The sequence below is a fragment of the Pyrus communis genome, chromosome 9 (genome assembly GCF_963583255.1).
Source record: "Pyrus communis chromosome 9, drPyrComm1.1, whole genome shotgun sequence".
Classification (NCBI taxonomy): domain Eukaryota; kingdom Viridiplantae; phylum Streptophyta; class Magnoliopsida; order Rosales; family Rosaceae; genus Pyrus; species Pyrus communis.
The window spans coordinates 2,077,203-2,093,316 of record NC_084811.1 but is presented as its reverse complement, the minus strand read 5'-3'; the positions used below and the strand labels follow the sequence as shown (position 1 = coordinate 2,093,316).

At 38.1% G+C, this 16,114-nt stretch overlaps 2 protein-coding genes and 1 long non-coding RNA gene across 3 annotated transcripts; all 3 read right to left on the bottom strand.

Moving 5' to 3' along the window:
• Positions 1 to 1,577: 1,577 nt before the first annotated feature.
• On the bottom strand, positions 1,578 to 6,740 carry LOC137745732 (uncharacterized). The gene is made up of 5 exons (XM_068485733.1): positions 6,645 to 6,740; positions 6,503 to 6,534; positions 3,104 to 4,257; positions 2,906 to 3,022; positions 1,578 to 2,795 (listed from the first exon to the last, which is right to left on the bottom strand). The coding sequence occupies exons 3-5, from the start codon at positions 4,208 to 4,210 to the stop codon at positions 1,863 to 1,865; spliced, it is 2,157 nt and encodes a 718-aa protein (XP_068341834.1). The 5' UTR covers positions 4,211 to 4,257; positions 6,503 to 6,534; positions 6,645 to 6,740; the 3' UTR covers positions 1,578 to 1,862.
• Positions 6,741 to 8,105: 1,365 nt separating this feature from the next.
• LOC137745731 (uncharacterized) lies at positions 8,106 to 9,766 on the bottom strand. Its single transcript, XR_011069722.1, has 3 exons — positions 9,529 to 9,766; positions 8,996 to 9,167; positions 8,106 to 8,620 (listed from the first exon to the last, which is right to left on the bottom strand). It is a non-coding gene; the product is annotated as an uncharacterized lncRNA (long non-coding RNA).
• A 1,693-nt stretch (positions 9,767 to 11,459) lies between these two features.
• LOC137745457 (protein neprosin-like) lies at positions 11,460 to 14,236 on the bottom strand. The gene is made up of 7 exons (XM_068485420.1): positions 13,940 to 14,236; positions 13,764 to 13,850; positions 12,716 to 12,928; positions 12,404 to 12,568; positions 12,170 to 12,223; positions 11,943 to 12,089; positions 11,460 to 11,837 (listed from the first exon to the last, which is right to left on the bottom strand). Exons 1-7 carry the CDS (start codon positions 14,234 to 14,236, stop codon positions 11,460 to 11,462), a joined length of 1,341 nt encoding a protein of 446 aa, XP_068341521.1.
• Positions 14,237 to 16,114: the final 1,878 nt, after the last annotated feature.

The following is a 16,114-nucleotide window of genomic DNA, read 5'->3' as shown; positions in this document are numbered from 1 at the left end:
ATATTTGAAGTATCTATTCTTTTTATTTTTAAGCTTCATAATGAATTAGCAACGCTTTGATTCAAATTCGTGTTCTGAGATAATCGAATGTAATACCTCTCACTTAGTAGTAAAAAAGAATAACACCAGATCGTAATACCAAATAGCATTTGAGGCATCTAATTAAGTTAAAAAAAAAATTAACAACCACTATGTTCTTAAGACATAAATAAATGAGGACTCTTGAATAAGGTTCTCTATATGGATAAAATTTGGGGAATTCCTATGGGTACATAGAGAGAGAGAGAGAGAGAGAGAATTCCTATGGGTACATAGAGAGAGAGAGAGAGAGAGAGAGAGAGAGAGAGAGAGAGAGAGAGAGAGAATTCCTATGGGTACATAGAGAGAGAGAGAGAGAGAGAGAGAGAGAGGATTATGATGCAGGAATGTGCTGGAAAGACCGGAAACGTTGAGAGTAAGTTTTGAAGTTGACATTCCAATAAACATCAGAATTGATTAGTATTTTTCACGCTGAAAGAACTTGTGACTGCATTTGCATGCACGACTCCCATGCACCTTACACGTGGTGAAGTCATCAAACGACAACCTCGTGGAAAGGGAACGTTTGTTGTCAGTTATATAAATTTTACTCGTAAGCATAAATTATACGCGTAAACCTTTCTTCACATGATGATAGTTATAGTATCACACGTACGAAATACTACAATTAATATTACTCAGTGTTATGAAAGTTGGTCTCGTGTCTTGTGAGCATGCTTCCTATGTCGTCCTTGTTCGTCATGTTCATTCACACGGCGAATTGTAGGAAGGGAATTGTAGAACATTTTCACCCATGTTAAATTGACATGATTAGGTCTCAAATCCAACCCAAAACACACATCTACACGTTTTTGGGTCATCAAGGCTCACCAATCATGGCACCCATCGTTTACGAGTCCAAATCTAAATACATAGCGTTGACATCACACGCACCTAGCTAGAGGAGTGTGAGGCCCGCCACAATGGTTACTTCCAATGTACTCAACACGTGGCCAAATATAAGAGGTTACTTTCAAATTTTCATTCTAATCCAGCCGTTCTTGATATTTTCGTAAGAATAATTTTTTAAATTGAGAAAAAATTTAAATAAAAAATTACAAAAATCCTACGGTTACACGTAATTATTAAGTTTTTAAGATGTACCATAATTCATTCATAAAAATCTTAACAATATTTTTTTTAGACATGGACAGATGGCACAATCATGGCCATCTAAATTAATTTCATCCGTTCAATAATTACTAAACAATTGAATTATACATTAAAAATAAATAAATCTTTGTAAATGTAACAACATTTACCAAATCGAGATTATTATTTGTATGCGACAATTATTGGCCTAAGGGAAGAACTATACCACTCATGGACTTTTCTTGAGATATCAAGTCCACCACTAAAACTTTTGTATCCAAAAAGCCCACTTCCTCATATGAGCGCATTACTCACCCTACAACAGGTAGACACGGCATTTATCAAAGAGAAGTGATTTCCGTAAACTCATTTTCTCTCTGTAATGGTTTGCAAATTTGAAAAAAGGGTGCACGGAAATCATTCCCTTTTATCAAACAGAGAAAGCTACACTGTATAACCTAAACTTGCCAAGGCAAAAGCTAACATACTGTCTTTTGTCAAAGACAATGCTGTCAACCTTCAGCAGTACCATTTAACAGAAACAGTTAACAAGTTCAAGACCTTGTCCCTAATTTCAATTCGAAACTTTAAATATTTGATACAAAGTTTTATTTTTCTTGTTTTTTAGGTTAAGAAAAAAGTTCGAAGAAAAGAACCGGCCTGCATAGACGGAAGGGATGCAAGAACTTCATTTAGCGGTAGGTGTATGACGGACCTGCAAAAGCATAACGAGATGAAACTGGTGCATGCACAGGATCTAGCTTGGTCGCCTGGTAGGCTTCTGTACGGTTATAACCTAATGGAGCATCAACAGCAGCAGCATCTTGTCTCGAGTACAATGATAATCTCTCTACACGATGAACGGGTGCTCTCCTATACACAGGATCAGTCTCAATCCGGTAACTGTCTCTTCGTCTGTTGCTGGTTTCTCTCCTTTGCACAGGATCAGCCTCAATTAGGTAGTTCTCTCTCCTTCCACCAACAGAATAAGGTCCTGACATAACATCCTCTCTCCTATTGGGTGCCAGGTATGGGTCCGACAATGAAGAATCATAATAGGAGCGATAATATGGATCCCTTGCATATGCATCCACGGCAGCAGCAGATGTTGCAGGTGCCAACTCATGTCTGGTGCCAAGAGTACGAGTGTCATTCAAGTAAGGACGATCAGAATCAACATTCTCTCGATGTGCAGGGACATCATCTCTGTAAATGAAGTTTGTCTGTCGTAGAAGATGCTCTCCTTCATACTCCCTACGGCGAGATTCCCCGGCAGAAGTAATTGAATGAGAAGTCACATTATTTCTCCTGTCTCCCCGAAGACCATAAGCTCGATATTCCTTTTCAGTGAGGTACAAATCATGAGAAGTGTCCTCTCTTCTTGCAGGTACCACTTCTCGGTATGCAACATGCTGGTCCCCTTCATGGGCAAGCACCGGATAACTCCTAGCATCAGTATGGGCATAAGGATCTCTAGTAAGTGCATCCCCTTGTGAAAGCGGCCGTGATTCTCTCACCCTTTCATGAACTCCCCAATCCCGAGCTTTTGCTTCCGGCAGGGAACGGGGGGCTAGAACCGATGAATGCACTTGAGCTGGTCGGAAAAGTGCTGTGAGCCTCCTGACCTGAAATAAAAATATTGGATACAATCCCGCAAAAATGTAACAAAACGATGGCACCTCAGTCCAGGAAAGAGAAAAAAAGCAATTAATAAAAGGAGAGCGGGTTATCTCACTTGTCGAACTGTAAGTTCAGTTTTGAACTTGTTTTTCTTATCATAGTTTTCCTTTATTGCCTTCTTGAAAACACTTTCAGGCAGAGGGAGACAATCTTTCTCCACGTTGAACCGCACCTGAAATTTGCAAGTCATCAGCACACAAATCTTGTTAACTATAAAAACGCAAACAGGGAGGTGGATCTAAGAGAATGTGACCTGAGCAGGGAAGGCCCCACCAAAAGCTTTTGGCTCAAGTTTTAAGCCTCCAGAAGAGGATGCTTTGTAAACCCCGTACAAAACCTTACGATCAAAATCATAGAGAAAAAGCTTCAACCCAGGTTTGATACCTAAAACAACTTCTTTTTTACCCATTGTAACACCCATGATACGGTATTGGAAACAGTCTGGCTTTGTCTTTCCACTGCACATGAAAATCAAACCGCCAAGCTTTTCTCTCTCATCATCACGTTTTTCACTGTTCTTTTCACTCTTGGCACTCTTGTCTGACTCGCGTCGTTTTTCTGTACTCCTCTGTTTTTGTTGGCTCTTTTCGGATTCGTCAAATTTTCCTGGATTCTTTTGAACCTGATGGCTCTTCTCTGTAGCCTCTTCGTTCGAGATATTCTGTTGGTTCTCTTTTGTTGAACTCAGCTTTTTGCCATCTTGTTCTCTTGTTTTTCTACTCTCATTGTTACCCCTATTCCTTTTCCTTTTCCTCCCATTAACCTGTGAAGTATCTGTACCTTTGCTAGTTTTCAAACTGTTTTGAATAGGAGTTTTCCTCACGATTTTAGCTTTTCCCTTCAATGATCTTGGGATCCTCTTTCCAGAACTGGATGCTCCCGCAGAAGAGGCAGTTTTCTTTTCAGATAAATCAGGTTTCTTAGATCCTTCCCCAGGAGAAGCCATCTTCTTTTCAGCTGACGCAGGTCCACTGAACGCTTCAGAAGAAGAGGGGGCCTTCAGTTCAGATGACTCTGGTGTGCTGGATGTTTCTACAGGAGAGGGGATTTGTTCAGATGACTCTGGATTATTCAACACTTCAGCAGAAGAAGGGAACTTTAGTTCAGATGACTCTGGGGTGTTGGAGGTTTCTGCAGGTGAGGGGATTTGTTCTGATGGCTCTGGATTATTCAACACTTCAGCGGGAACACTGATCACTTCAGCAGAAGAGTGGACCTTCAGTTCAGATGACTCCAGTGGACTGGTTGTTTCTGCAGGAGAGATGATTTGCTCAGACGACTCTGGATTATTAAACACTTCTGCAGGACTCTCTATTTCCCTCCTGTTATCTGTTTCCATATAGTTATCATCTAGTTCCATAGTATATACATATACCAAACAATCGGGTTCACAAAGCCCAATGAATCCTGCAAATGATATGGTCAGGAAGTGATTTCTTTTGTTTTCTATCAAAAACAGAAGAACACAGGAACCAGATATCCTGTCCAGGAGACGAGTCAATCGAATGTGAGAAAGAAAAGGAAAGAAAAACAGAGTGAAAAGGAAAGGAAATGAATGTAAAAGCAACAGAAAGAAAAATAAATGGAATGAGTGTAAAAGAACCTTCAATACTTCGCCCTGTTCTGGCTATATGTAAAAACTTAAGCAGCATTGAAATTATATTTTTAAAGGCAATACAGTAAATCCATTGAGACATTTTAGCTAAGCGGAACAATATCATTGTCATTCCAAGAGAATTGCTCAAATTCAAAGTCCTCTTGAATATTTCAGTGCATAACACAGAATGGGTTTCTAATGTCAAGCCATTGTCATATCAATCAGTTTCAATACTGAAAAACACCAACCCTAGAAGCATGAATGTTAGAAGGAGTAAAGACAGATGGTCCTTTATGTTTAAAGAAAGACAGGTAGTCTGTGCACATAAGCTCTGCCTATAGAGATAAAATCCCTTCCTCTGTATACACAACGAAGTAAACAAAACAAAAAACACCTTTCCTCTGTATACATAACGAAGTAAACAAAACAAAAAACAACATTGAAGTTATCAAACTAACAGACCTCTGTGTTCACGTGTGTGCGTACCCCTATATATGTATATAATTATACATTACAGTGGCCATTAGGTATATCCATGCACGATCAGTATGTGTGTGTATGATGTTGTGCATATGGAGAGAACAATAACTTCCACACCTTTAGGTGGATGTCACATTCCCCATTTTATTCAACAAAGGACACAACCAGTGTGAAAACTACAATGTCGTCGTAATTTCAATAGAAACATGAGGAACACAGATCTCTTTCTCCACTATACTATATGTATGTGGAAACATAATCACATTATATTCGATCACACAGGAAGTGGGAACAAAAGTAACAGTAAGACTAACTCCAGAAGCCGCTCTTCTGCATTTATATCAAAGCTATTTAACCTAAATTGTGACAGGTGTAATAAAATAGAAGACTCCAGACTAACAACAGATGAAAATTTAGTAGGTTCACTACCTCAATCTAATGAAAATTCTGTCATAATTGATCACATCAAAAAATTTCTAGTAAAAATCATGACAAAGGCTTGACTACTAAGTCCCTGACCGTTTTACCATACTTGTTGGCTGAACAGAAATGTGCAACATATGCAAATTTTGTACATGCGAAAAATATCGCAAGCTAAGGAATCTGCTCCGTTAGCAGATCTACTCAATTAAACCAAATTGAATGATTAATAAAAATCATGACACCGATTTGATTATTTAAGTTTTTTCCATACAGGGTGGCTTGGCATTATCATGCGAATGCCACACATGCACTTTTGGTACATCTGGCAGCATCAAGACCAACAAATTTCATATGCACACTTTCTTCTCCTGTTCTCTCCTAGTACCGTTGTTGCTGAGATTTACGTTATTTCCTTAAGGTAACAGAAATAACCGTTGAAAATCTGAGGGACTCGATTCCATTATACTATGTGTCCTAATTCGAAGAGAAAATCCAAAACAAAAGTGAGCGCGCCATTTGTTTGTTATTACCGGTAATATAGTTACTCCCGCCATAGCCACTCTAAGCACAAAATAAAGATTAGAATCACATCTAAAGCCTTTACTACCACAAAACCTCATGCTTCCATGGCAATGCCAAGACTTTCATTCGATCAGACCCACATGTGTGGTGATGATTCTGATGAATGAATGATATGCCCCGAAAGACTGAAGCCCGGATGCATATTTTTAACAGCCAAAAAGAGAGAATCTTTACTGTTATCTCAAGTAAAACCAATCATTTGATCAAAACCCAGTTTTGATCATGCAAGTATATTGCAAAAAAGCAATCCAACAACCAATTGAATCAAATTTAAAATCGACCCGACTCGTGCAAAATTGCAAACAATCAAGCTTTACTTCTGAACAAACAATTCAACACCCCCTCTATTTATTTAATTGCCTGCCCAGATAAGAAATGGAAGCATAAAATACAAAATCAACTTAATATCTAAGACTCAGATCTCATACAATTTTAATTCAGCAGCATTATAAAACCAGGATCAAACTGTAAGCCACAAAACTACCAGGATCAAATTCAGAAGAAAATTTTCACAGTCCATGCTTGCAAACACAAGCATTCATACCAAAAGAAAATTTTTCGTTTCCTTACCTCTCCCACCGACCAAACAGAAGCCAGAGAATCTGGAAACCCAAAACCAAAAGAAAATTTTTAATCAGTGAGAAGCTGTTGTGGTTTTAGAGAGAGAAAGAGATAGAGTTCGATAGAGAGAGATGAGAGAAAGAGAGAGTACCTTCAAAAGGAACCAGAGACTGAGAGGGAGAATCCAACGAGCGTTACAGAGGAGGAAGAGCATATCTGGAAAGGAACAATTCAAGGACGGTTTTACTCTCTTTCCAGTCTAAATTTTTTCAATGACCAAACTGCCCTCCTTTTATAACCCTTATTTTCCTCCTTTCGCACTTCTTTTTCAACGATCTAGTAGTATTCTTCTTCATTTGAAAATAAGAGGTCTTATGTTCGAATCTCATAGATGACGAATTCGATACCTAATTAGACTGCCTATTAAGTGACTTTGCTGAACTTTCTATCCCCTTAGCGTAAAAATATCGATTTACTAAAAAAACAAAAAAAATCTAGGTAAAGGGAAGAAAATAAAAAAGATTTGGCCTATATGTTACTCATGTAACTATCGAAGGTTGTTTATAATGGCATGCAAAAGACGCTTTTATAACCTAGTTTCTTTGTACACGTATTAATCCATATTTGTAACGATATTATTTTTGTTTGATGATAATGCACGTGACACATCGATTTACTACTAAAAAGTATGTGTATCCTCATTAACAAGTGTTATAATTTTGATATATCCTTAACAACATCAGAGTGACACCGAAATTTAGAAACCTAATTAAATCCCATTTTGATTTTTCCTTTTTGTTCTTCCTATTCTTACATTTTGGAGTTGACTATGAAAATTTGAATGTTTTCCGTGTTCTTTGCAAAATAAAACAAAGCCACATTTCATTCTATATACCTTAAAATTTATCTGCATTTCCTTAAAATGATTTCTTTTCTAAATTAGTAAATTTTTGATGGTTTTTATTCTATCCAACTTGTATCCTGTTGTTTTTGTTTTCCAATCCATGTGGCAAACATTCAAATTGGCTGTTATGCTACTTGTTTTTTTCAGCTTACGTGGCAGACATTCAGTAGGTTGTTGTAATGACATAAGTTTTATTTTCTTTTTCCCTAAATTTCATTTATGAAAAATGTTAGTGTCAATCGTGTACGCATAAGAAATTTGTTTTGGCCGTTCTTGCTTTATGGGACCGACCAAGATCAGCCTAGGCTCCTAGCAACTTTGCTGATATGGCCTACGCCATGTCACTGATCAACCTTAGACAGTTTGGCCACTTAATAGAGAATGACTTACACAAAAAGGCATTGCCACATGAACCATAATGCAATTATAGTGGTGACCTCATTCGATATAAGTTGCTCTCCTAAAGGGGGGGAAAGGACTTATACCGAGGTGTTGTTTCAAACCTCTTACACTTCCCACATGTTTTAACTTCTCTATATGACATCGTATGATTAGTTAAGACTCTGCAACCTTGCTGGTCCAGTTTCTTGTAAGTGATTCTCTAGAGGAGGGTAGTTGATAGATAAACAATTGCCAATTCATCATATAATTAGAGAGCAGAAGAAAGCTAATTTTCAGAGATTGGCAAAGATTTTATAGTGACAAGAGTTTACATACAAGCCTCCTAAATTTTCCAAAGAAAATCAAATTCAAAGAAAAAAATAAAACCTAATTCAGTCAAGATAAACTTTAACATCAATCCCATTATCAATGAGGGATTGAACAACTGCTCTAATCTTCCCTTCAAACTTGTCCCTGTCCCGGGGAGTACAAGCAGCAGTATAAACATCGGCTTCTCTTGCCCTATAGGCTAAAATTTGCCCGACCGCCAAACAGGCAGGTATGTCGCAACGTGACTTGAGTACAGCTTTAATGTCTTTGGAGTTGGTACCCGCAGTTGCAACCTGCTTGGTTGTGACCCTGTGGGTGATCGAGGCTGACACAAACCGCTTTGAGATGAACACATCCAGTGTAAACGGTTCAATGTAGGCTACGGTGCGCTGTTTAAATGATATATGTTTTGTTGGATTTTTGGACTTCTCCTTCTGGTAAGTGTATGGGCGGCTATTGTCATCATCGAGGAAATCCTCTACCCCAAAAAAACTTCTCGGTGCACAATGAATCTGTAAATTCCACAGTCAAATGGCAGTTGATATCACCGGAAAATTTCTTCAGGAAAGAAATTTGATGGCTAGCGGATCTTCATGGCATCATCCAAACACAAAAAAAGTTCAAACCTCGTTCAAGCATAAATCTTTATCAACTTTCATAGATTTTTTCCGGAGAAAATCATTGGTTTGAAACTAATGCAAGGCTTTGTGACAAATAATTCGAGAATATAAGCCAAATTGGGTGTTTGGGAGGCTTTGTGACAAATAATTCGAGAATATAAGCCAAATTGGGTGTTTGGGGGGGGGGGGGGGGGGGGGGGGTGGGGTTGTGGGTGGTGTGGGGTGGGGCGCGGGTTAAGGAGTCGGAAATTGGGATTTCGAATGTACCTGTCCATTGTGAACATCACTCGTAGGCACATACAAGCAAGGCATGGCTCTGTTTCCCCCATACGCATAAACCCCTTTGCTCCACGCCTTCCCAAAGGCTTGCTTCAACACTGTTCCCTTTTCACTCAGACAAGGCACCTTGACGAGAGTCGTCCTACTTGTGTCTAATCAGCTGAAAACCAAGAAAAAACACTTAACCATAAGGAAAGACACTTTGAACACCTTTGAGAAATATAAATTTACCAACGCAGAGAAATACAGTCACTTCTTTGAAACATTTCATCGAACAGGTGAGAGGCAATACAAAGAGAAAAGGAAGAGGAAGAAATTTTGCTTCCAAATTTGTTCCCTTTTGTGTGAAGCTAATGGAGCACTAGAAATTCAAGTTTTTAATTTTAACAAAACCCATTACTTGAAATTGTGAAACAATTAATATCAGTATTATTTTCTATGAGATTCTTCAAGTTTACAGAGACTGCAATCCACATGGGCAAATACCCAATTTCAAAGAAAAACATGAGAAGGAGAGAGACCTGGAGGTAGGAGGGAGGAGCCCCCTTCGGCGTGCGGAAAGGAACGGCGTCGTACTGGGAGATTTTCGAACGGCGTCGTACTGGGAGATTTTCAACAGGAGAATAAGTTTGCGGCGGTGGAAAGATGCGAAGAAACGGAAGAAAAGAAGGCAGAGGTGATGAACTACTCAGAAGCTCAGAAACTGGCGCCGCACACTTGACTTCTACTGGTTTCATCATTTTGTGGGCCGCGGTCTGCCATCCCATTAGTCTCTTTAACGTGAAAAATGATCATTTCCGTATCCCTTTAATCAAATTCATCAATCCGATTTTTTGAAATTTAATCAAACAATTAAAAATAAAAACGTCTTTAAAAGTTATAATAATTTTAATAGTTGATGAATTTGATGGAAAAGATCTAGAGGTGATCCTTTTTCCTTTTACGTATTCTCTAATTACTGGATATGTATTCGCTCACTTAACTAAATAATTAATATTATTAATTTTTTATACACAAAAATTAATTATCTCAAGCATGAAATCTAAAATCATTTGGAGGTACAAAATAATAAAGACTATACATAAAAGATAACATCATTTCAATATTATTTTTGGGTAATTAGGTTTATCGCCACCACCTCCCTTGCAGTCGAAAATAACTTAATACTCAATTCATTGGAAGGGGAAATTAGGTAATTATTGTCTTGCATAATGCTTGCATGGTTTTGTTAACACAGTCAAGTTGGATAGAGAATGTGCTTCCCACCATACACTTAAGTTTGAAGCTCTCTAAGTAGTTTAGACTAAATTTATAGCATTATAATTGTTCTTCTTGTGAGCTATATATATATATATATATATATATATGACACTGTTCTTCACTGCAACCACGCATCCAATAATCTTTCTGTTTTTCAGAAATTAAAAGAAGAATCCGGTCGAAGATGAATTCCCCAAAGTTCCTTTTGTTCTTCCTTGCTGCCACGGCCATTTCTGCCGCTTTAGTGACGTCGAGTACTCTTCTTCTCTCTTTCTGTCTCTCTCCGTGATTATTATTTTTATTTTTTTTTCTAATCGATGCTACAAATCCAACATACATTCCTCAACTTTATCCTACTCTGATTTCGCCTCGTTTTTAACATGATGTAACAGTGCGATAGAGTTGAATGATTTTTTCGTTTATGAAAACGAGAAAGTGAAGTAGCTAATTAAGAGATTGAAATTTGTGTGTTTTCGTTTGAATATTGCAGGATTTGTGGTTCATGAAGCGAAGGTGCCGCATATTCTCCAGGTGCCCCCCCTTGACCCTTTCTGCTACGAACTCTGCAGCAACTCGTTTAAGGATGCCCAGTGTTTTGCATCGTGCAAAGCCAAACAATACATTAATGGGAAGTGCATTTTCCAAAGCGAGAAGCCACGATGTTGTTGCAGTATTCCAGACCAATAAGGCAATAATATCCTACGCCCGCATCAACCTTACCATCTAGTTATTTCCTTTTCTTTTTTATATTGTAATAATATATGGCTGGTCTTGCCGTGATCTTCTCTTGAATCCTCAAAACTTCTTTCGCTTCACCCCGCAGGGGCAAACAATGTCATGTTTTAAATTATCTTAATTTGTAAGAGTCTCCAAGAATAATGATTAATATCCTTTTAAACATAACGAAAAACAAAAACACAAAATTACAGCTTCTCGCACAATACAATTTTGCATGTACAACAAAGATGAAAACACAGCACAAGAAAATGAAAAATGACAAGCCATAGTATATTCACTTTTTTTTGTTGCCCGAAATTCACACTAGTCCTCAACAAAGGAAGACAAATACAAGAATACCCCAAACTGAATTGCCGATGGATTAACCCCTAAAATCACCCAAGAAAAATGAAAATTGTAAAATTGAATATTATGTAAAATAAAACCCTAGCTAGCTCTATACGTTTCCCTTCTCTTAGGGACACCTCTCATTTCTTCCAGGACCTCCATAGTAAAAGTAATACCCCGAAGAATTGTTATTCCCTCCTTGAATGTCATAACAATTTCGATGATCTGCCAAAAATGTAAGGTTGGGTAATGGGATTAGGTTATTATCCCAATTCACAACCAGCAGGTCTCGAAAATACGAAGCTCTTCCAAACCCTTCACCTGCAAAGTACCCACTGCCCATCTGTGTGGCTGTGTGGGAGCCTGAAGGCCTCGAGTTCACAACTTCTCCACCAAATTGTACCATGCTTGCGTAGTCTTGAAGGTGAGTGAACAAGAATGATGGCCAGTATCCAAGTAGTACTCCGTCCCCAAATTCCAGCCACCAATTTCCATGCCTTGGATCCTACAATGTGCACAAGTAATTATGGTTAATAAAAGCTTTTAATTAAGCAAGTTACACATGCTAGTTTAAAATAAAAAGCTGGTATGAAAAGAAAAGCTAGGTTACCTTCCAAATTAATAAGCTAAGATCAAATTGGTCACCGTTGTAGGAAGAAGTTGGAGAAATTGCAGCTCCAAGGGCAAATCTTCTATTGGTATGAACAAAGCCCGGACACAGTAAATTGTAGCATCCCGTTGTCTGATATGCATCGGTCTGCAAAATAAATAATATAATCACTATTATTATAATATTTTATGCTTGTTGTTGAAGGCAAGGTGATTTTGTATACTTACAGTCCAATAAGTAAATAATCTAGAATGGTTGTCCCCATATAGCCCTGGACTGACCTGCACAAACAAAATTAAATGAATTTAGCCCACAAGAAGAAGAGAGGTCTATGTTTACTGCCTTCAGTTCTATCTGTGCATGTTTCGAGAATCTTAGTCCTACTTTTAGTTCAATAATTAAACAGAGAGAGAGAGAGAGAGAGAGAGGTTAATTAGTTTAGTGATGAAAGATAAACATGCCTGCCAACCAGCTTCAATGGTGTTGAGATCACCATCAAATGAACCAGAGGTGAGCCACATTTGAGACAAGCTGTGTTCATGCTGAATAACAACTTCGGGGGCCCATACGTTGATGCTAGCTTCGGCTCCATAGTATTGATCCCGACTCACATACCCAACTGCATACTGCAAACCCAATTATCACAAAACATAAACCACAATCAGTGCATGTGTGTGCGTGTGTGTGTGTGTGTGTGTAGTTATTTAATTTAAGTTATTTAAGGTTTACTAGTTTGATTTGTAATGTATTTTTTATTAAAAATAAACAGTAACCTCGTGGCCATTGTTGGATGTCTCGCTTCTGACTTGCCCCGTTAGTTTTCTTCCGTATCTTTCAACGCAGCTGGCTCTCATCATATCCTCCTCTCTTGTTCTTCTTATTGCAACTGTTCCTTCCGGGCAGACATTTCCCGACATGCTCCACAGCTGGTAAGTTTCAGCCGCCATTCGTGGAGGGTTTCGGCCTTTCGGTCTCTCTGGCGGATCCTACAAATTTTAGGGTTTATTTTTCATTTTTCATTTTTTTTGTGCAAAATTTGACAAATAAATCAAAGTTAAAAACATTAAACGCAGCAAGAGCATGAGTAGAACCACTCTCGACCACAATCTGTTGTACATTTATACGCTATGTTAACCGAAGTCCTTCACAAACTGCCAGCAATTCGATGTGTGGTACAAACGAAATCCCCGCCTTCCTCCAAGCACCGGCAGCCATAAAGTGCCCATGTCAATCACGAATTACGACCCCCACTCCACCTAAGTTTTTTGCAAACCGAGTGGCTCTGTCAACAATATTCTTAAACCAAGCTTCCCTAGGTTAGGTACATGTCATCTTGCCGACATTGGCTGTCTAGACAAACTCGGTTTGGTGTTGGCCTGTCGAACTTCCTGATGCTAACAAATTACTCGCTGCACCACCTCCAAAGGCTGCCCTCTCTTGCCTTCCCACACCAGTGAATTCCCTTCCTGACATAAAGCCCATAGCACCATACAGCACAACAATCAAAATCAAATCCGTTTTGGTCCAAAAGAAAGAGTAGCCAATCCTTCATTGAATCCCCATGGAAGGATATTGAACGAAAGCCAATCACAGATGCAAACTAAACAGCCTGTGCAAACTCACACTCTCTCAAAATATGTCCCACTTTTTGCCTTGAAGATCCCACGGTCATGAAAATGCAATATCAATCTATCAGCCGGCAAACGAAAAACTAATAGACATAGTTTGATAAAGTAAATGAAAGCTAAAAACGTTAAACTTTAAACTATTTTCGAAGAACCTTGAGAAAATGAAAAATTTACTTAAGGAAGAACTAAGTACCAATGGCTTCTGTACTTTTAACTGGGGATGATCAAAAGCAGGTTGATGATGAGAGAGAACACAGTCTATAAGATCGCCATCCCGACTCTGCAGATCAACAAACAAAATTCGACAAATTAAATAAAAAAAATACAGTACAAAACAGAGGAAAACAGATTTAAAGTTAAAGCCAATGCCTGAAATGTCTTGAGAGCAGGCTTGTTGATCTTGTTAAGACCAGCTGCTATAATCTTCAACTTGTTCGATTCTTGCTCCTGCTTCAACGCCTGATTGGCGGCCGCCAGATAAACCGAGGAAGCAAGAAGAAGGAAGCGAACGAGACTGGGAATGATGGGGAAAATCTTGGAGTAGCTACAAATGGCGGATGCACTGCCACCACTCTGACCATCTCGGCTATTCCCATCCTTCCGTGTTGAGCTTCGGCCCTTCAGCTTTGCACCTACATTTCGGCCAACAAATAAGCTGACCTTCATGGCTGTAAATAGGGCAAACGCAATTGCAAGAGGCCTCACTGCCCAGTGAAAATCCTCGATATGTTGATATTTTTCGACCACTCCAGGACGAGTATCAAAGGTCAGTACTAGTTCTACTTGAGCTGGATCTGCAAGGAGCTATAAGATTCATCTCCAAGTACAAACCTTCCGGGAAACCTCACAACCAGACAGCCCTTCGAAAGGACTTGTTGGATCCTTCCAGACGCCCATGCTCCTCCATTCTTCTAAGGCCACTCAAATCTGGGAGAGAACACACTGGCCTTCAGCCTCACAAAGTCTCCGACATGCCAGTTGAACGTCGGAGGACTTCTCTCTCCAGAGATTTTCTAGACCAATAAATCCAACTGCAACACTACCATCACGCTGTGTGGTTTAACGTCATTTGATAAAAAGAAAAAAGATTAAATGAAGGACGCCAAAAGCGACAGGTTGAATGTCTACTGCAATTGACATTGTTCAGAAATGGCATTAGTTTTTTTGTCCATGCACGCTTGTAACATTATTGAATTTCGTTTCTTGGTGGAATATTTCCACTAGCATATGTATTTTCATTTTTATTAAATAACAATGTCAAATCCGCTTCAGTATTACTATATAAATTGAGGCTGAAGTGAACTGAACATGGAATGTACACTTTGCAACTTCGTAATCTTGATCCTTAAGATCTATCCATACACAACATAAATAATACCCAAAGGCAAGCAACAATTCAAGCCCCTGCGTGTCAACATATCATCGCCATGCAGCCACTCTGCACGTCGACCACTACCACTCAAAACACCATAATTGCATTCGACACTGCATTAGACACTGTCAAAGCACCGGAGTGACATTACAATATTATTATTATTAACCAAGTTATGTTATTTGGATAAACACAAAACTGATACATTTGTTGACACACTTTCTAATACAATTTAGGTTTTTTTGTTTGAAAAATTAGGATTCTTTGATTAAAGTCAAAGGACTTTGTACACATGAACATATTTGCATTTAAAATGTGACATTAAATGTAATTAATTCATTACCTATCAAATTTTCATAAGATTGGTGAGAACTAGTCAATTTCTACATTTTAGGCAAAAGAAAATATGTTTTGGTGGATACAGTTTGATTTCATTTGTATCTTAGTTTGAATTCAAATTATTATTTCTTTAATGCGTACATGTGTAAATTAAATGTACCCATTAATGCATTTGATATTTGTACCCATAAATATGTTATGGTTTTTTTGAACTTTTAACATGTATATAATATACAATATATTTGAGTTCCACATTACAATTGGTACACGTTCATTCTCTCACAATTTCTTTGTTTATATAACATGTATATAAACATGGTTCATCCAAATTTCCCCCAGATAATAGTTTAGTCCCAACCCAAGAGTAATTTGCACCTAAAATCTTTTATTTTGTTCTCTCTTTGGACAGTCAGAAAATATAACAAGAAGTCAAGTGCAGGTACTTATTTCAAACGATCAGTAGAGTTTACCCATTGATTTCAATTTTGTTAAAAAAATTAAAAATTAAAAATGAAAAAAAAAAAAAACAATGATTGAGCTGCAGATTAAGCCATCCAATAAGCTTGCTTTGGAAGACTTGGACCTGGTTTGATACTGAGGTGATTCTGAAAAAAGCTGCTATCAAAAAAAGCTGGGAGCTGTTTTTGTGTTTGGTAAACACTCAGCTTCAGCTTTTTTCACAGTTTTGGATGAAAAAAAGCCAAAAACAAGAAGCTGCAAAACCTAGCTTTGAAAAACCGGCTTTTTTCACATCTGTTTTACATAAAAGTTTACCAAACACTCTAATACTGCTTTTTTTTTTTGTTTTTTCGAAAGCACTTTTACAAAAAGTT